At 33.2% G+C, this 20,990-nt stretch overlaps 3 protein-coding genes across 4 annotated transcripts; all 3 read left to right on the top strand.

Moving 5' to 3' along the window:
• Positions 1–224: 224 nt before the first annotated feature.
• LOC125810669 (uncharacterized) lies at positions 225–3,163 on the top strand. Of its 2 annotated transcripts, XM_049490139.1 has the most exons (3): positions 225–299; positions 384–496; positions 1,933–3,163. In XM_049490139.1, exon 3 carries the CDS (start codon positions 1,995–1,997, stop codon positions 2,799–2,801), a length of 807 nt encoding a protein of 268 aa, XP_049346096.1. In that variant the 5' UTR covers positions 225–299; positions 384–496; positions 1,933–1,994; the 3' UTR covers positions 2,802–3,163. The 2 variants fall into 2 exon arrangements, with proteins under 2 accessions (XP_049346096.1, XP_049346095.1); XM_049490138.1 differs by lacking the exon at positions 225–299 and having other exon boundaries at positions 342–496.
• A 4,977-nt stretch (positions 3,164–8,140) lies between these two features.
• Positions 8,141–11,946, top strand: LOC125810653 (uncharacterized). Its single transcript, XM_049490122.1, has 2 exons — positions 8,141–8,373; positions 9,666–11,946. Exon 2 carries the CDS (start codon positions 9,687–9,689, stop codon positions 11,802–11,804), a length of 2,118 nt encoding a protein of 705 aa, XP_049346079.1. The 5' UTR covers positions 8,141–8,373; positions 9,666–9,686; the 3' UTR covers positions 11,805–11,946.
• A 5,263-nt stretch (positions 11,947–17,209) lies between these two features.
• LOC125810671 (EID1-like F-box protein 2) lies at positions 17,210–20,283 on the top strand. Its single transcript, XM_049490140.1, has 2 exons — positions 17,210–17,405; positions 19,516–20,283. Exon 2 carries the CDS (start codon positions 19,525–19,527, stop codon positions 20,275–20,277), a length of 753 nt encoding a protein of 250 aa, XP_049346097.1. The 5' UTR covers positions 17,210–17,405; positions 19,516–19,524; the 3' UTR covers positions 20,278–20,283.
• The last annotated feature ends 707 nt before the right edge of the window (positions 20,284–20,990 follow it).

Below are 20,990 nucleotides of genomic sequence, written 5' to 3'. Positions count from 1 at the left end.
GGATTTGTCCTAATTTATTCACTATGATAGTTTAAAAAATTAAAAAAAAGGTGAATCATATTTTTATAAAAGTTAATTTGCCAACGTCGAGCTTCAAGTAATGACTTATGACTCATGAGACCGTTTCGGAACAAAATCGTACGGCGTCGTTCCTATCTCTTTTCCCAGACAAGAAAGAAAAATAAATAACAGGAGATAAGTTTGGATATTTGTAAACGTGGGCAGGGGCCATAGGGCTTCAACAGGGAGAGGGAGATAGAAGAAAGAGAAAGGTGAAAACTCGCTGCTACCGAAAATCGGTAAATCTCGTTGCTCAAAGTTGTGAAATGTTTTGCTTTTATTCAAGTTTCAATCGTTCAATTTTCGCTGTTCGTTTGTTATAGATCGATTTCTCGTTTGCGAGCTCCCTGCTTTGGATTTTTCTGATGAGATTGCTGTATTACACACCCTACACATACTGCTGCAGCTTTAACATGATAACCGATTTATATTGATTGTGAGTCCTATTATTATTCTTCATTTCTTGGATTGGATCTGGTACTTTCTGTCTATGCTCTCTCTGCCACTGAAATTTGATTTATTATCTCAACTGAATATAAATGTGGTTTGGTTATCGATGCGCTTAAAGTGGAAATATTAAATTTTGGATTTGCTGTAGTGGCATACTCGGCTCTTATATTGCTACTGGGTTAAAAATGAAGTTGCTTCTATGAGTGGAAAGTGGGAGTTAATTATGCCACAGTGGTTGATGAAGTAGGAGGAAAACAATGAGGTTTCTGGTCAAATTTCAGTAGAGACATAATAATAAGGGGTGGTTTTGGTAGCTGGTTAGAGTTATGCATGTATTAGTAATGTAAGAATTAGTTATGAGTGAATCTATATACTTATTTTATGCAGGTATTAGTTATGCAAGGAATGATTATTCATGTATTAGTTATTTCATGTTTTATCCTACATAAAATAATGCATATTTCCTCATAACTTATACATATATTAGTTATGTGTGTTTCTAAATTGTCAACCAAACGTCGTATTAATTTTGTACATGAATAACTTATCTTTATCTACCTATTAAATGTCGTATAAGTTATACGAAAATTAATAAATGGATAACTTGTTTAGATACCAAACGACCCGTAAGTGATATCTTTCCATTTATTTTAGCCTTGGTAGACAGAGTTGTCCAGTATAGGTGCTAGCGGGAGTTAGTAGGTACCCTGTGGAATTAGTTGAGGTATGCACTAGCTGAACCAAACACCACCGTTATAAAAGAAATGCTAGCACTATTTGAACTCGATATCAAAGAACTATGCTCCCAAACTAGTTTAGGATCAGTTAAATGAATCCTCTATATCCATTCTAGTCCTTTCGGGATTCAGTATTTATAGGACTCACTATATTAGGATGGTTATCAACCTACTGAAATTATTCTCCTTTATCCAGACTTGAGACCAGATATGCCTTTTGAAGCCAACATAGACAGTTTTTTTTTTAAAACCTATTACAGCATGTGACAGAAAATTAGCTTCCATCTTCTGTTAGGAGCTTATTGCTACATATTCTGTATTTCTGTAATTAGTGTGTTGTATTGGGTACCGTAATAGAAGAGAACAGGAGGGATATGTTTGTGTGGCATAAACTATGACTCTTTGTGCTCCCTTTGCTCTCTTCTTTTGGCTCCGTTATTTTGTAGCTTCTATCCTTCGGGGTGGCCCAGTGGTTTGGGCTTGGGGCTTCCATGTTGGAGGTCTTTAGTTTGAAACCCCTTGCCATCGAAAGCAAGGGGTTTGCCTTCTGGGTCGAGCTCGGGTTACCTTTCCTGCGTGGTTTGCGAGTTATTGTATAGGAGCGGGCGGGTTTCCCTTGTCATAAAAAAATATATATATTTGTAGCTTCTCCTTGTAATTTTTGTTTATGGCTTTGACCTGACAGGAAGAGTTTTTGGAAATCTTGGAACATTACACTCCTTAACATCAATTATAGACCACCACATTATGTGGAACTTTGCATCCAATTGTGTAGCTGGGAATATAGGGCTAAAGAATGAGGCTCTGAGGGATACTCAGCATTCAGCAGATTGCTCAGACGATGAAACCTCTTCAAGAACCAGCAGGGAGGAGGGGCTTGAGTGCCCAATATGCTGGGAATCTTTTAACATTGTTGAAAACGTACCCTATGTTCTATGGTGTGGCCATACACTTTGTAAAAACTGCATACTAGGACTACAATGGGCTGTTGTGAAATTTCCTACTTTGCCGCTTCAGCTTCCACTGTTTATAGCTTGTCCCTGGTGCAATGTGTTATCCCTTCGTTTGGTTTATAGAGGGAACCTTAAGTTTCCTCGTAAGAACTTCTTTCTTCTCTGGATGCTCGAGAGTATGAATGGTGACAGAACAAAGTCTCATAATTCATCTTGTGGGGATCATCAACAGACAGCCTGGTCATCATCTACAAAATTCTTAGGAAGTACAGCAAGCCAGTCTAACCGACAGAGGGGACAGTATGTTCATCACCCAGAATCATCAGGCTCGAACCATGATCACAATCACATTAGTGGTTCTCTTGCTATTGAGAGACTTCATTCTTCTCTGCGCAAGTCTCTCATTTTCTTTGTTCATTTGACAGCCAAGTTCCCTCTGGTGGTTATATTTCTCCTGATCATCATGTATGCTATACCTGCCAGTGCAACTATCTTGGCTTTGTACATGCTCATCACCGTTGTGTTTGCTCTCCCATCTTTTCTAATTCTGTACTTTGCATATCCCAGTTTGGATTGGCTAGTTCGAGAAATCATCACCTGATCATGTGATACCATAAACATTTGTGTTGCAAAGCAGCAAATCAGTTGAGTGCATCTTAATTGAATGCATAATTTGACGACATTTCTGGCATCGGTGCTCTTTGTAAACTCTTTCATGGTGTGAGAGGGCGACCATGTTTCAAGTCATTTTAGCCTAGAATCATCTCATATATTGGTGTTGGGTATGCCATTTAGCAATTGTCAGGTTGTAATTCGTTTTCTACAATAGCAACCATTCTCCAACATCTGAATCAAATTGGTTCTAGTCATTGTTAATACAAGTAATTTTGATAAGGAGACTGGCTGTTCTGTATTTCCACAATATCTGTATCATCATTTGGGAACTACTGTCTAAAGATTGTGCCTGTTCTTTTGTATGTTTACTCAAATGGATGCCGAGTTGTTTGTCTCACTTCCTCTCTGTTATGTATCTCATCTTTGTTTGTATGAAAACACAAATTGCGTGATCCTTTCTTTACTTTGATTTCTACTCCTTATATTTAAGGTTTAAAATGCTATAATCTTCGCAGGAGTTAAATATTAAACGAGGAAGTGAGAATACTATAAATGTGTACGATAGATATATTTTGTTTAATGATTTGATGTAAACATTTTAGTGCAAGTTTTTACTATTCAGAAGTGGATTCACTTGAGAAAAGATATTGTAGAATCTCAGATGAACAACATTGGGTTGATTCTCAGAATATTAAAGTTTCGTAGGAATAAGTTATGCCTCGAAGCACAACCTTTTGAGTTCTGAAACTAAACTTGAAATTAAACTTACACCTGTAGAAATTAAGCTAAGGCATAACATTCTGACGTTGAATTTATGCTTCTGTACTCTGTGGAAGCTGCCATGCTTGTAACTTGTAAGGCATAATTTGTGCCTTGCGAATTTCTTTACCTTGGAAAGTATTACTTGTATATTTACGCCTTTCAATTTTAGATGTACACAACTAGACAATTAAACACACACATTCTTTTCAAGTTTGGACTGATTTTTTTTTTGTTTTTTCTTGATATATGGTAGATATATCCCTAAGAAAGAAAACAATTTACTTTAGTTAAGTAGTTAAATAAATTATTAGAAAACAGACAAACAATTAAAAAAAGAGCAACTTTCACATATAGCAAACACAAAATTCATATTTGTATGCTATAACAAAGTTTGCATAATTGCGCTCCATAGCAAACATAAATATGTATATTTCGCTATACATATACAAAGAAAACAGTTGTATAATCTGCTTTGATATACATATACAAAAAGATCAATTGTATAAAGTGAGAGAGGCGAGTGAGCGAGCGAGATCTGGGAGAGTGACGAGCGAGATCTGAGAGAGGGGAGAGAGGGAAACAAAAATATATGTATATATACAATTTTCACGCATTTTATACATTTGCGTTTTTGTATAAAGTGAGAGAGGCGAGTGAGAGAGCGAGATCTGGGAGAGGGGAGAGAGGGGAACGAAAATATATGTATATATACAATTTTCTCTTGCTTTATACAAACACAAACGCATTTTATACAATTTGCATTTTTTGTATAAAGTGAGAGAGGCGAGTGAGAGAGCGAGATCTGGGAGAGGGGAGAGAGGGGAACGAAAATATATGTATATATACAATTTTCTCTCGCTTTATACAAACACAAACACACTTTATACACTTGTATTTGTATAAAAAACGAGAGAGGCGAGGGAGAGAACGAGAGTGGCAAGCAAGATTCACCAGGAGAGAGGTGAAATAGCAACAGTTTGCTATGAGGTACAATTAAATCAAACTATATTTATAGTATTTAATTTGAATTAATAGTTTGCTATTATATACAATTTTCCCTTAAAAAATAGTTTTTGAGTTGATCCATCGTTTATTTGAAACCGATAGAAACAACCCGTTTGTTGATTTGACCCATCAAAATTTAGTTGAATCCATCCATTTGATACCATCATACTAAATATTATTTGGAGCAATTTACAATTATTTCAAGTTTGAACTCGAAAACTATATATATATATATATATATATATATATATATAGAACCAATGAAAAGAATAATAATAATTTCAACATGGGACCTGATTGCTGTTGAATGTAAGAAGTACAGCACATAGAGTGGCTATTGATTTCAACAATTTCCTGCTCCTAATTAAGTAGATATAATGTTGTCATTGCCAAAGAAGGGGGTATAACACTAATTGAGCAAAGGCTATATGTGTGCTCTATCAAGGAAATTAATCATCTTTTTTTTAAGGTAAGCTAGTAAATATGAATTGGAGTAACCATCATGGAGTGTGGCATAGGATGCATATGAATAATAATAAGATTCTTTACTCTAATATAAGAGGTTTTGAATTTGAACACCTTAAAATTTGTGAATATTAATTTATTAAGAAGAATTAGTTGGAGGTTTTTCTTAACATGAATTCAATTAATCAATCAGTAATATGATTAGTATTTGGCTAAGCTCATAACTCACTTACCCGTTTGATAAACATTCAAAGTGCTTATAAATCAGAACTAGTCAAAAGTTATTAGTTGATCATCCCCAACTTATAAACGTTTTTGCATTTGATCAAATACTTAATCATTTTATCCATTAGATTTTTTTTTAAAAACTCTCAAAATACCTTTTTTCTCAAAACAAAACTTTTAACTTCCTCTTCACTCTATATTTGTCATTCTGCCTTTTCTTTATACCAATCTTTTAAATTAAAACCTTTTATGAAAAAACAATTAAGGATATTTTAGTTATTCTAACAAAAAGAGTAATTTATCAACATTGTTTTATCAAACATGTTCTGGGTTATAAACAGTTTTAGCACTTCTATTCAGCATCTATTTACAATCAACTAATCTAAATGAATTTAACAAAAGAGAGAATTCATGGGGCCTGTGAGTTGAACCATCCTTATCTGAAACCTCAGTCACCAAGTGATCAGATGGTTTGTTGAGATAATTAGAGGAGAAAAGAAACAAGTAAACTAAATAAGGTTCAAGTGGCCCTTTGAGGCCCCTAGACATTTTTCCCACATTGCTTTTGTCAAGTCAAGAGGTTGAAAAATACATGTGATTAGAGATCTCAACTCTGAAACCAAAGCTTTAAAATATAAGACTATATGCCTTTATGTTTGCCCAGGCCAAGAAGAATCCAAGGAGTCACAACCTCCCCCACCCCACCCTAGCTTTGGTGGAGTAGGGGCAAACTACAAATTTTCTAATAGAAATTAGTAGCTTTAATTTAGATTTTTTTAATTCTGTTGAATAATTCACTTAGTATATGAAAAAAAATATAATATTCGAAATTCAGTAAACTATCTTTTCTATGATCAAGAACTCATAAACTAAAGATTCTAACTCTGACCTCTATAACGATGGAATAATCCATTTGTTCGAAATTTCCAAGAAGGTGCCTTGCCATCCCATGGTCCTGTTTTTTTCTTATCATTAGTCATTGTATTACAACTTAGCATAAGATTTTCAAATTTCGGTGTTATGATCCTTTTCCCCATCATTTTGAAACGTTTTAAAATATTAGACATATTTAACAATAACATTATTATATCAATTTATACTCTACAAGATTAGATTTTAATGTTATGATTTATCAATGACACTATAGTTTCAATCATTCCTTTAAAATTTTCTATGTCTACGACTTATATATAACATTTAGATAAAGTTTCATACTTGTATTATGAATGAAAGATCTTCTTTCTTCTTCTTTTTTTCCTGAAAATTGTTATGTTTCGAATCAGAATAATTAGTTAATCACATGTAGTCATGTTTAATCAAACACGGTGTGACTTTGTTTTAGATCTAAATTAATAAATCTGACAATTAATTAGATATTGAATCAAAATCTTTGGCATCCATTACGGGACAAAAACAATATATTACTTACATTGTTATAAGATACATTATGATATTATAATTTGTTTTTTCAATTTTTTAAAAATTTAATATGGATTATTCCAACAGCAAAGTAAGGAAGAGAATCGTTCACTGGATTGACTTTGGATATATGTGCAGAGAAAGGGGTGGTTGGTTAAATTTGGCACACCAATCAATATGACTCTATTTTTTTTTAAAAAAAGGAACATTACAATAATAATCTTAGTAATACTTTACTTTGTGAATCCAAAGATTTCGTGTTTTACAAATTTCACTAGTCAAATATATACAGCGTTTACTATGTACATAGTAAATATATCAGCCATGTGAGACACAAAATAAATTACTTGCTTTGTAGTGGGTGAGATATTTAAATCAGTGGCATAGACACATTTAATTCATGATGGTTAATTAAATATATAGGTCAAAAATTATTTTTCATACATATTAGTTAGATCTTGAATATTTTAAACGAAATTTCTGACCTCGCCTCTGACTTCAATAATGTTATTAAAACAAACTGTTTGCTTTGTTGGTAGATGACTACATGTTAGAGATATGCTTTGCCAGATAATGAAGAAGAATCGTCAAAAAAACATAGGGACCTCCATATTTTGTCCTAACAGTTCAACTAGTAGAAGTGTAGAACAAACAAAAAGAAAGAAAATAAACCAAGGGAATAGGAATTTAATTATGAAGAAATAGAAAGAAGGTTCATATTTTAAGCCAGATATTTTCTCGTTTATTTTTATTTATCCATTATAAAAATAAATTTTCATTTTTAAACGTCCACTTTAGTATAACGAGAGAAAAATAATACATCAATTAATATGAATCATGGTAAAACATGCACTTTATTTTTTTAAAGGATATGCAAAGTTTATACATAAATAAAAATGAACGAACATAATATAAAAAATATTTTCCTAAATAATAATTATGGTGTTTAAGTTAATTTGCATGAATTTTGACTATTTAACCATGTACCTATTAGCTTACAATGTTATGTAGATACTGAATAATCTTAATGTGAAAGCTTACATACCAAAATTAATTATGTTTAATAGATTTGAACTCTAATTAATCTTCTACGTAGTGATGGTCTGCCATCTGCCAAGTTCTTAGAAGTCATAAGTCAAACAAGATCTAAAGAGTGAGTCTTACTCATTTCATTGATCTATGGACAGTAAATAATCAAAATAATATAAGATTGAACGGTAATATTATATAATCTCACCTAGTTCGAAATTCGATAGTTTTAACTTTTAACTCATGTCATATATTTATACTAAAAAAATAATTAAAAATATATACATAAAAATAATTTATTTAAACTTCAGTAAGGTATTTCTTTTTAAAAAAAATAATCATAATCTCAAATTTTAATTCAATTGGACTTCTTTTATTGATGATAAGTACGTTAAACAAAAATAATTTTTTTTTCCATTAATAGGATATTACGTGGAATATTGAGGAGAGGACTTTGTTTTATTTTCCCTTTTTCGGCGGTTCATGATTTCAACGTTTTTCGGTTTTGCCCCTTGACACTAAACAAACAGGCCCTAACACGCTTTCTGTAACAAAAAAAACCCACTGCCTCTTTTTTGAGAAGAAAATTCCAGAAGAAAAGTTTAGACGTCGCTTGCACGATCGCTGTTGCTGTTGCTGAGTAGATTACACAGGTGAGATTTTCTTTCCTCTTCGATCTATTTGTTATTTGTTTAATACTATTCTGTTACTTCGCTTCGAGATTAAGCTTCCATTTTCGCTTTGTTCTTCAATTATAACCAATTTTTAATAAGAGACCTATTTGTGAATTTTATATTGGATTCGCGGATTGGGATTATGTGTTTTCTGTAGCTCTGTTCAATAGTTTTCGTTTAGCTGGAGGTCGGTTTTCACAAGAGGTAGCTTATTTTTAATATTTCATGTTTTTTTTTTTAATTTATTATTGAGTTTTATTATCTAGCATGCTAAATTGATCAATGGTTGATACTGTAAGTCTGTAACTGCGGGGATTTTTGATATTTTGGATTGATGGACAAAATTAGGAATACTCTGTTTCTGTAGTAAAGATCAATCAATCATTAGTAGAGGTGTTTTTTGTTTTCCTTTTTGTATGAATTTATTTAATGAATCGAATTTTTCAGGATCTTAGCGATAATTTTAGCCCAGTGTTAGGGACCTTTGGTTGGAAAAGTGTGTTCTGTAATTAGGTAGTACAGTAATTCTTGCTGGACAGACAAGCTTGGTGGAATGTGTTTGTCTTCTCAATATTTTTCGTTAGATATGGATTACACCTAATATATTAGATGAAGACTTTTGAGCTTTTCTTTTTGTTTCTTTTTTCAAAACGAAAGAAAAAATTATCGTCAAGATCTAGAAAACAAGTAGACTGATAAGTGCGGTTACCTTACTGCTTACTGGCTTCTTGGGGACTTTCCTCCGTTCCAAATAGAGAGTATTAGGGAGGGGAGGATATAAGTTTCTCGTATTGTTTATGTTTGTGATGAACTATATTTTGGAACTTGGAAAGCCCTATATTCAGGTTTTATCTTTTTCATTCATTTCTCTCCTTCCTAGCTTAATAAAGCAAGAAATTGTAACTTATATTTCAATAGGCATTGACTGATGGCTCATGAATTTACCTTTTCTAACAATCATGTAGCAGTTGCTGACTCAAATTTATCACAGTTTTTGGTTGTGTACATTTTTGGGGACACTAGAATGTATCCTAGAAGCCTAGGATCTCAAAGGTTAAGTAATGTATACTGTATAGGCATTGTATTTATTGACCTCCAATTCTGAATTATCCAAGTAATAGTGTGAGTGGACATGATTTTGGAATCCAATGCTTTGCATGTTAGAAACAACTTTTTCTTCTCTTAATTGGGGGTTTAACTTTTGTGTAGTCCATGCTTCATTTTACTGCTGACCTAATAGAATGTTAACAAATACATGTTTATGGTGCCAGGGTTTTGGAATTTGAATCTTGATGGCTGAGGATAACACAGATGAACTTGCGAGTCCAGCAACAAGTGTGGAGAATGACTCTATGGCTGAGAATACCACCGATGAATTAATGAGTCCAGTAGCTAGTGTGAAGAATGACTCTATGGCCGAGGATAACACTGATGAATTAGTGAATCCAGTAACTAGTGTGGAAAATGACTCTGCTGGAAGTGAACCAGATAGAATCAGCACAAGAAAACCAGGATCTTTGAGTAATGCACACAAGGTTCTTCCCTGCTATCGCAACTCCTCCTCTACATCTAATAATGGAGGTAATACAAGAAGGCAATCCACTGGGAAGTTGCATTCTCCTGACAGTGGACAAGATGTTCTTCCTCATTATCTGAGAGCTTCCACTGGTTCTTGCCATGACTTCTGTAAATATGGCAAGAAGCATTCCTCTGAACCAAAGCCATGGCATTCTCTATCAAAAAGAAAGAACAATCTTCCTGCTGATGAGCAGAGTCCTGCACAAACCTTGGTGGGAGAGGCAAAAAAGGGGACTTCGGTCAGGCAGAAGCCTTCCACTCCTCCAGGGAGTGTGCTGGGAGAGAAAAAGAAGGTGACTGGAGTTGAGCAAAAGCCTTCCACTTCTCCGGGGAGTATGCTGGGAGAGGCAAAGAAAAGGATTGTGGTCAAGCAAAACACTTCCACTACTTCAGGGAGTAGCCAGGGAGAGGCAAAGAAGGGGATCTTGGTCAAGAAAAAGCCTCCCACTTCTCCAAGGAGTATGCTGGAAGAGGAAAAGAAGGTGAATGTGATAAATCAAAAGCCTTCAGCACCTCAGGAGAGTGTACTTGAAGATGAAAAGAAGGTGGCTGTGGTTGAGCAAAAGCCTTCTTCTTCTCCAGGTAGCATACAGGGAGGGGTGGATGAGGTGACTGTGGTTGATCAAAATTCTTCAGCTTCTCTGGAAAGTATGCTAGGAGAGGGAGAAAAGGTGACTGCAGTTGAGCAAAAGCTTTCTACTCCTCCAGGGAGTGCGCTGGGAGAGGGAAAGAAAGTGACTGTGGTCAATCAAAAACCATCCGCTCCTCCAGGGAGTATGCTAGGACAGGGAAAGAAGTTGAATGTGGTCGATCAAAGACCTTCTTCCAAGGTTCACTCTCATGAACCCTCAGAAATGATAAAGAAAAAGGCACCGCTGCCACCAAAGAGTGTTCACTCTCTGAAATTGGATTCCTCAAGTTACAAGATGCCAGAGACGGAGAAGAAAATGAAATCTGTTTTGGCAAAGCATTCTCCTCCTGAGCAGACAAAGCTCAAAATGGTAAAATCTTCGTCTAAGATCTTAGGAGGTGTAGATGCAGGAGTCAGAAAAGCCGGTGCTGTTAATTCTAGAAAACAAAAAATTGTGTCTAAAGTATCTGCAGAGAAGTCTTTGAAGATCCCAACTCTTTCATGTTCTCCAAAATCTTCCTCCGTTAAACCTTTGATCTTGAGGGCAAGAAACAGTATAAGCCTTAAACTGCTGTCTCCTCTGAAGGACCAGAACAAGATGCGGAGAGATGGAACCAACAAACCAAAGTCTTCCTCCCAGTCACAATCACATTCGTTGTCTAATGAAGAGGATAAAAAAGTTGTTAAGTCTGCAGGCAGTGCATCAGGTAAATACACGTCTAGCAGCAAAAAGTTGTTACACATAGCAGAAGCAGAAACTGATGGGAAAAATCAGAAAAAGACATTGAGGATAGGCAAGACAGTTGGTTCTAATGATTATAATTCTTCAGTGGTGAAACTGAAATTCAGGAGGGGTAAGGTAATTGATCTCCAGCCAGAAACCAGCAGCCCTAGGAGGCTGACATTTAGATTGGGACGACATATGGGTGAAAGCCAGGACAGTAATATAAGAAAGAGAAATTTTAGAAAGAAAGGAGTTGATGATGACAGAAGTAATACTGTCCTCAACTCTGGAAAAATTATTTTGAGGCATCAGGATGTGCAGGAAAAGAAAGATGTGCAGGGTTTGTTGAATAATGTGATTGAAGAGACGGCGAGTAAGCTTGTTGAAACCAGGAAAAGCAAGGTTAAAGCTTTGGTGGGAGCTTTTGAGACAGTGATTTCCCTCCAAGATAAACCTTCTACAGTCACAGTTTCTTGATTAACAACCATAATATTTTAACACATAGGAGCAATTGCAAATATAGTGGATGATATAGCTTTTCTGACCTGGTTTAAGTATGTTTGTCGTGTTTCTCATTCTGACTCACCGTCTTAACGATTTCTTGATGGCTTGCTGGTTCTGTTCTCTTGATTGAATAAATTCAATTTCATCTGGACGCATCTACTTTGAATTGTGAGATAAAGTCGTGCAAGATTGTGAACTTTTTATCACTTATGGAGGCTGTGATTGTGATGTTAGATCTTAGATCAGTGGGTGTTCGGGTATATTAAAATTTCTATGTTGGGCTGGTTGCTCAGTGAACATATATTGCTGTTGGAATCATTTAGGTGGGATTTGTTCATACTTTCTGTCGAATAAGTGCATTGAAGAAGACGGAGCATGTGAAAATACTATGCAAAAAGTGTCGTCTGTGGTACTGGTTTGACATTGTGCTTGTATACTGTTTGGCGTGTTTGCTATAAGCTGTTGGGGAAAGGAATCTGTCTCTTGACTGCAAAATTGACTGTTGTTTTTCATCCTCTCATATACATAATAAGATATAAGTAACAATCAAATGCAAATATTGTATTTCAAATAATCATACAATACCACCCAAACAAGTTACAATGTCTATGTGCATCTTTTGTTTTGGTAACTTAAACAACGGGTATATATTAGGTCCCTCCTTTGTTGAAAGCTTGTACATTTCAGCTTAAAGAAGCCACTTCAGTTTGATAAACTTAGATATATGTACTATCTTCACTTATCAATCATAACATCTAAGCTAAAGTTGAGTCACTCCTTGTACTTTAGTGTAAAGTTATTTTTTGAGTTTTCCAATTTGTCATTGATGCAAGGATGAAGGTGTGATTCCAACTTCCAAGAATCACTTTTCTGCTGGACTAACGAACATAAATTCAAGTTAAATTAGTCCAATTCATTCATCTTTCTCTATCTTTTTTTTTTTTCCTAAAAAGAAGAAAAATTAATCTTTTCCATGTTTCCGTTGTCGATTGGCCATTGGAGGAAAGAGTTACTAATTTTCTCGCCCAATTGGAGATAGATTCAATATGGTCCTACAATAATATTGGAACAATACATAAACATAGTTTCTAATATTAAAATATAGAAAAATATATATCTCTAATGTAAACGCATATAACAAGTCATTTATTGTTTAAACAATAATTTGAATATTATTTTGTAAATTAAAAAATATTACACTAATTTGAATATTATTTTGTAAATTAAAAAATTGAAAAAGAAAAAAAAGTTGTGAACAATTTAAACAATAAATGACTTGTTATAGTGTAAATTTCATAAATGACATATATTATAGTACCATTTTCAAGCTATAACAGTAGATTTAGACTTTCAAGCTATAACATTAAAAATTTCAGGTTATAACAAGTTTTAAAAAAAAAGAAATGTTTTTATTAATTGGAAAAAACTTAAAAAATAAATAAAAAGATAAACGAAAATTTTAAAAAAAAACATAATTAGAAATAATAAAGTAAAAAACTGAAATTGTGGGCTGTAATTTAATTTGAATTTATTGTAGATAATTAATGATTAGCATGAAATAAGGGATCCAAACTAATTAAGAATATTCAGTTTCCTTAATTCACTCTAATTTGTTAAAATTAATTCAAAAATCTGATTTTAAAAATCAATTTCCATTTATTTAATAAATGATTAATCTATTTATGGTTTTTTATTATTAATTAATAATATGTAATTAATAAGGAAAAAATGAAAAAAAAGGGAATAGGGGTGTCAATTAAATTTGAATTAATTTAAGATAATTATTAATTAGCATGAATTAAGGAATCTCAAACTAATTAAGAATATTCAGTTTCCTTAATTCACTCTAATTTGTTAAAATTAATTCAAAAATCTGAATTTATCCATTTTTCTTCCACGTTTCTCTCTCTTCAATTTTCTTCCAGAAATTTTGTCACTGGCGACTAATTGAAGTTTTTTTTTTTGTTTGAAAAATCCTATTTTTTTGTGATGGGCAACTACGTATCAATATTAATTAAACATGGCGGAAGATGGGATCCTTCAGGTTAGTATTTTTAATTGTTTACTTTTCTATTTGGATTTCAGTGAAATGAAAAAAAAAAAAAAAACTGTAAATCACATTTTGTGATTTTGTTTTTGTACATCGTCACTATATTGAATGTGATATGTTTTTTTGTATAAACAATACGTTTTGTTCATAATACGTATTAGTTGTTGTGAAACTGTAATATTAGTGATTTTCTTGGTAAGTTTCTGTTTTTTGGTAGGGGTTTAATGTCACTATATTTTTTGTTTTTTGGTTATTTTTTATACTGGCAAAACAATGATTTCGTGAGAAGTTGCCGCAATATATGAAAGATTTGAGTATAAATGTATAACATATAAATATTTTTATCGTTGTAGATTGAGTACGTAGATCAAAATTATAATATTGATTACTGTTTTTTTTCCTGAAAAATAAATTAAAATGTATAGGTTTGAATGAATTTGTTAGTATAAGTGTAATGAATTTGGTATGAAAGTGTATTCACTAATGTGAAAAAAAGGTTATTTAGAATTTTGAAGAATTGTATGACAGTTGTTTTAAGTTGGTATGAAAGTGTGTTAACTAGTTAGTAAAAAAGTTATTTAGAATTTTGAATAATTGTATGAAAAATGTTTTAAGTTGGTATGAAATTTGAAATGTTATTGTTTATATAAGTTTTGTCAATTATGTATAAAATTGTGTGAAAGGAATGAACTATTTGGTATGAGAAATGTATATATTTGGTATAAATGATGATTGTATGTATGAAATTTGTATTTAAGTGGGTATGAAATCTGAAATTTTATTTTTTAATGAAATCTGTTTGTAGTTTACTGTCTGAATGATTTTTGTATGAAAAAATAATGATAAGTGTGCATAATTTTTTTTATTTTTTTTTGTATTATGTAAGACTAATTGTTATTTTTTTTTTTAATGAAACAGGGAAATATGTTGGTTTTCAGATGGAGGGGATTATATATGAGTATTTTAGTCTTTATAGTAGTTAAGTAAGTGCGATAGCATCGCAGCTAATGATAGATGCTAATATTCACAATATAGAGATAAAATATATAGTTAGTGATAGATGTCCTCCTGTTAGTATCCACAATGATGTTGGTGTGCGGGTTTTTTTAGATCAAAAGAAAGCTAATGTAGATTTCTTTACGATTTCATATACTTGGAAATAAAATTTATTCCAAATTAATATATAAGATAGTGTAAATATTTGTACAAGTTTCCGATTTCAGATTCCATATTTCATAGACGTGATTCATTAATTATTCATACAGATTTCATATACTTGAAAATAAAATTTATTCCAGATTAATATATAAGATAGTGTAAATATTTGTACAGATTTCAGATTCCAGATTTCATATACGCGATTCATTAATTATTCATACAGATTTAATATACTTGAAAATAAAATGTGTTCCAAATTAATATATAAGATAGTGTAAATATATAACAAACTTTATACCAATCTTATTCAAGTTTCATTCCAACACGAATTTCAGCTTATATCACACATATTATACCAACAATAAATCAATTTCATATAATCACACAATGCATATCATTTGTATACCAATATTATAGCACAATTAATACAATATCCAACCATCAAACATTAAATTCAGTTTCATACACATATTAATCATATTTCACACATATTTCATCCATTAATTGTACAATTTGGATACACACTGATATTTTAAAATAGTGAATCCAAATGGTATGAAGCATGTATATTACTAGTATCCTGAAATTATAATAGCCAAACAGTAATTCATATGTAGATGATATCTGATTGGAAGAAAACATATGGTATTATATATCATGAAATACTTAAACACAAAAAAGTTGTCCAAAAGAAAAAAAAAAGCATGTAATTCTAAAAAAGTAGAAGGTGCAATCAACTATTTCAAATTTCTTGTATGTGGTCTTGGTGTAGGATAATTGGTGGTATCCAGAACATGTTCTTTTGCTATGCGAGGTCCACCAAATTTGCTAGCAACTGTACCAGTAACTTCACTCTCACTGATCGTGCTATCCCCACTTTTGTATATACAGTGAATAGACAATCACACTACTGTTAAAACACAATTCATACCACTTGTATACCACTATTATATCACAAATCATACAATATCCAAGAATCAACTGTTTAATCGGAATCATACACATATCAATCATATTTCATACACATTTCATCCAAACAACTATTTCAAAAATAATATAAGAATAATGTGATATTTTTAAAGAAAAAACAGTAGTTTTAATAATGTGAAAATAAATTGAATATAATACTTACCCTAACAATTTTTTTTTTGTCTTTTTTAGGTGTTGCTCAGTCGTTAAAACCATCTACAAGATAGCCATTCATTGATTTTCACAACTTCAACATTCATTGATTTTTTTCCTTTTTTCTTTTTTTATTCAGTAACAGAATCAGAATCAGAATCAGAAGGGGTTTCAACATTTTTCCCCTTCATCTTCTTTCCTTTCGATTTATCGGACTCACCCTTTTATTTGAGTCGTTTTTTTTTTTTTTTTTTTTTTTTTCTATTTTTGATCTTTCAATAGAGATGAACCACCCCTAGCCGGAGTTTCAAACAATGTTTGGCGACGGTGTTTGAGTCAAAATGTTGAAAGATGGAGCATGAACTTCATCCGTATAAGTTCCTTCGACTAATAGAGGGCTCTTTTGAGGAGTTACAACCGTTTTCTTCGACATGATTTTGTTGAAAAAACTAAATTGAATGGAGGATTGTGAAGTTGGTGTAGTTTGGTGGTGAGAAAGATGTGATAGATGAAGGTAAAAGTGGGCTAGTGTGTTAATGGCGTGTAGAATTGGATGAGCGGGGGGGGAGGGGGTGGGATTGATGTATGGGCGATTTGGAGGAGGGTGGGATTGGCGTATGGGAGGTGGTAACGGTAAAGAAGGAAACATGTTGTAGGTGAATCCCTATATCTATGTAACTGATAATTTCAGATTTAAAAAAGGAACACAAATCAATTTAATTACATATTATTAATTAATAATAAAAATCATAAATAGATTAATCATTTATTAAATAAATGAAAATTGATTTTTAAATAAAATTAACTTTAAATTATATGTCACAACTCTTAAATAAACTGTTATAAGTAAAAAAAATTTAAAAGTATATTTAAAACCCGTAAAATTGACTCTTAAATGTGTATAGGGCGTGATTTTTCCTTCAAATTATGGTTATTTGTGAAAATACTTGGGAGGATCGGGTATCGTATCAATCGAATTGGGCCGTACATGTGATGTTGACAAGCCCAAGTCGATGGATTAGGTGGGAGTGGGTTAATAAACCGGGTCCCAAAATATCGTTTGATTGGTTTCAACTGGACAATTTGGCAATGACGCCTCACTCGGCGTCAGCTCAAACGGCTCAGTCAATTTCTTTGTCCCAAGTCCATTGAACCCATCACCACCACTGATCACTTTCTCTCCACCGATAACTTGCTCTTTCTCCGGGCAACTTCTCCGATCTCCACTCCGGCGACTACAACTTGTACGTTCTCTTTTTTTATCTCACTTTCTTTCTCTCTCAGTTACTCACTCATACACAAACCCTAATTCCGATTTTAAATCTTAGGGTAGGATAAGAAATGTGACTTGTATTGCTGTGGTGTTGTCTGATTCAGCTGCACGAAGAAACCTCAGCTCCAATTTTGATAATTTTATGTGTTTTTAACTAGATGATTTTTTTTTTTTTCTTTTTTTTGCATCTTAGGTGATAATGCAATATTTTGGGTATAAAAGACCAACATTTTCATGAAACAAGGAAAAATAGTTGTGTTACTTCCTAATTTCAATTTTTTAATAATTAGTTAGTTGGAATAGAAGTCATAAATGCAATATCTTTTACTAAATTGTTCCAATAATTCTAAAGATTATACTTTTTTGAACAGTATTGCTCTTTATTCGTTCTCTACAAAGTTGTGATGTGATATGTATGATCTTGATTTGGTTTTTTAACTTGACACTGAGTGTAGCACGAGTCAGGTGTGTTTGTTTGGTATGTGATCCTTGACGAACTTATTTTCAACTGTTTGGTCATATTGAACTGTGGATTATGTTTTCTCCGAGGGATCTATTCCACCAAAAGGGGATAAGAACTTTCTTCAGTTTATAAATGTCCAAACTCTTTAAGTGTGCATGAAGTGTAAAAATAACCTACAACTGAGCTCTTCTTACTAGTCACAATTCCTTTTTGTTCTTAGAGTTGTCGACCCCTATTCTTTACTGGAGAACTGCTTTCCAGCTGAAGCATATAGTTCGCCTCTACATGTAATGCTGTTTAATTCTTCAAAACATTTATGACCCTCCTTCTCAGAAGTACATTATGACCCTATGCTTATTTGGAACTAGAACTGGTAGCCATAAGCACGTTCCATCTGCTTCTGGGACCTGTAAGTTCATCCTTAAATGGTTACCAACCAAACACTTCTGAGTTCTGAGCTTGTGCCACATTTAGATTTCCATCATCTAGAGCCCGAATCTCTTTGAAGTTGTTTCAGAACTAAATTATCTTTAATTCTTCCGAATTCTTTATTTCTCTCATGTCATGAGCCATCTGTTGAGTACCACTAATATTTTTTTGATGAAGTAAAGTATTTCATTAAAAAGCATCAAGCAGGTGCAGAATTACAGAATAGAGAAAAGGGCTCACAGAGAGCACAAGCAAAAGTTGTTTGCTCCTTTTCAATCTTCAAACTAGTACTAGAGAGCTAACAAAGTCAAGAAATTGTTCAGTGCTAAATACAGGGGTTAAATTAACCCAACTGTGTACCACTAAGTTCTGGAGCAGTATATATGTTATATTCACCTCATGGATTTTTCCCTTGTGCGAAAAGTTACTGATTTTAAATCTTGGGAAGCTTTTGTTTTCTGGTACTTCTGCATTTTGTTCATTAATTCTGTAACCTATAATAGCAACATGGCCTGGGGAAGTGCATTCTTATCTTTATGTTCTGCAAAAGCATTGATGGGTAAATTATTTTGTTGATAAGTATTACTCCCTCTGTCCCATTTTATATGAGGTACTTTGACTCGGCACGGAGTTTAAGAAAGAAAGGAAGACTTTTAAAACTTATGATCCAAAATGGATGATATAAATTTGTGTGGTTGTAAATCATTTCATTAAGGGTAAAATAGATATTTTGTAGTTAAATTGGTACTTAATATATAAATGTGTCATTCTTTTTGGGACTGACTAAAAAGGAAAGTAAATCACATAAGTTGGGATAGAGGGAGTAATAGGTTGATGATTTAATTAACAAATAATGATCTGGTCTTTAATTAGTTGATAGTGATGTAAAAGGTGATGTAGTAAAAGTAAACTTATCAAGTGACTAAGTAGAGAGATTATTTGCTATCAATGGGCTTTTGAAAAATCCCTTTATTCCTGTATTCAACATACTAGCATGATTGATTAATGTATAGGGTTGTTGACTAGAGTCATATTTTCATTGTTTATGCCACCAAACAGCCATTATTCAGATCATTTCCTACATTCCTTACAACCAATTGAAGTATCTTGGTATTTGATGTCATCTTTGTGAACTTTTTAGAAATATATGACCTAACTTTTGTTGTCATTTCAATTATGATGATTGCAGTTGTAAACAATGATCATTACTAAACAATATCGGTGCATACACTCAGCTAGTTGTTTGTGTACAAAAGGGCATCTTAGCGAAGAAGTTATATTTCTGGTTTTTCAGCGACTGAATTGGAATCCTAAGTCGGTGGCAACTCTATCCTGTGTTTGCAAATGGTTTGATGATCTTGCAAAGAGAGTGCTCTGGAAGGAGTTTTGTAAGACGAGAGCTCCAAAAATGATGCTTGATTTACAGTCTAGTGGGAGTCACAGTGTTGATGGGAACTGGAGGGCTCTTGGAAAGCTTCTTATTTACTGTTCTGGATGTACTAAAGGTGGCTTATTCAACAGCATCCATGTTCCAGGACACTTTGTTTACAGGACTAGGTTCTCTAGGACCTCTGGAAAGAGCTTTCTGTTACCACAATGCAGGACGGATGTTTTGTATGTTTCTGATCCTTGCGAGCATCTTGACCAAGGAGAAGAGGGGGATATTGGATTTTTTAGGGGAATATTTAAATCCTTTGCTACCTCAAAAGTTCGTAAAATGTTAATTAAGAGGGAGGCTCAGCTCCATCCAACAGAAGTGTGCCCTTACTGTAAAGCAAAACTGTGGAGCATGCTGCAAGCAAAAATGGTACCAGCAAGTGCCAGCTGTAGATTGGGTGCTTATGAAGATGCAATTGAGTATTATGTGTGCCTTAATGGGCATGTGCTTGGGATATGTACCCTCTTGCCCTTGTCTGATTCTGAGGAAGCTTCAGATCACAGTGATGCATGAATGCAGGTATCATTGTCAAATCACACATTTGTTGCTTGACGTAAAGTATATTGGCTATTTATATTTCAGCACTGGCATGTTGCCATTTTGTCGTGTCACATAGTTTGCTATATGTAATCTTTTATCTATTGAATCACGTATCCCATTTTCTGGTTTATTTGTGTATCAGAGGGGAAAAAGATGATAAAAGTCCTTGGATAGTTCTATGACAGACATGCAAGACATAGTTGCCATTAAGTGGAAGATCTCTTTTGATGGACCATGGACATGTAACTGTATTTATGCAAGCTTGCCACTTCCCAAACTTATCTGACCCGATAGCAGTTCACTGGAAACCTGTGACTGATCGTTGTATCTCAGTTGTAACAAAGACGAGAATTTGTTTGTATATTTTATGGCCTCAAATGTGCATCAAATTTAAGTGACATGTTAGAATCTGCAACATTTCGAAAGTTGTTTGTTGTGAAGCAGTTAAGTTACCCCATGTAAAGTTTGAAAAAAAATGTTGAATGCAATTCTGATGCAGTGATGTGAGTCATTTGCCATTTTCTTTCAGCTTATTAATGTACCGGGAGCCGGGATGGGGATGGGGATGGGGATGGGGGTAATAACGAGTTTGTTTTTTTCATTTAGTAAGAGATAGCCGTGAAGACGATGCGTTTAATTTAAATTTTTTTTTTTTTTTAAATTTTAGTATGACAATAAATGTTTTG

Source organism: Solanum verrucosum, unplaced genomic scaffold (genome assembly GCF_900185275.1).
Source record: "Solanum verrucosum unplaced genomic scaffold, falcon-dt-bn FXZP01000032.1, whole genome shotgun sequence".
Lineage (NCBI taxonomy): Eukaryota > Viridiplantae > Streptophyta > Magnoliopsida > Solanales > Solanaceae > Solanum > Solanum verrucosum.
Note: the sequence above shows the minus strand (reverse complement) of the source record. Positions and strands in the feature narration are given on the sequence as shown.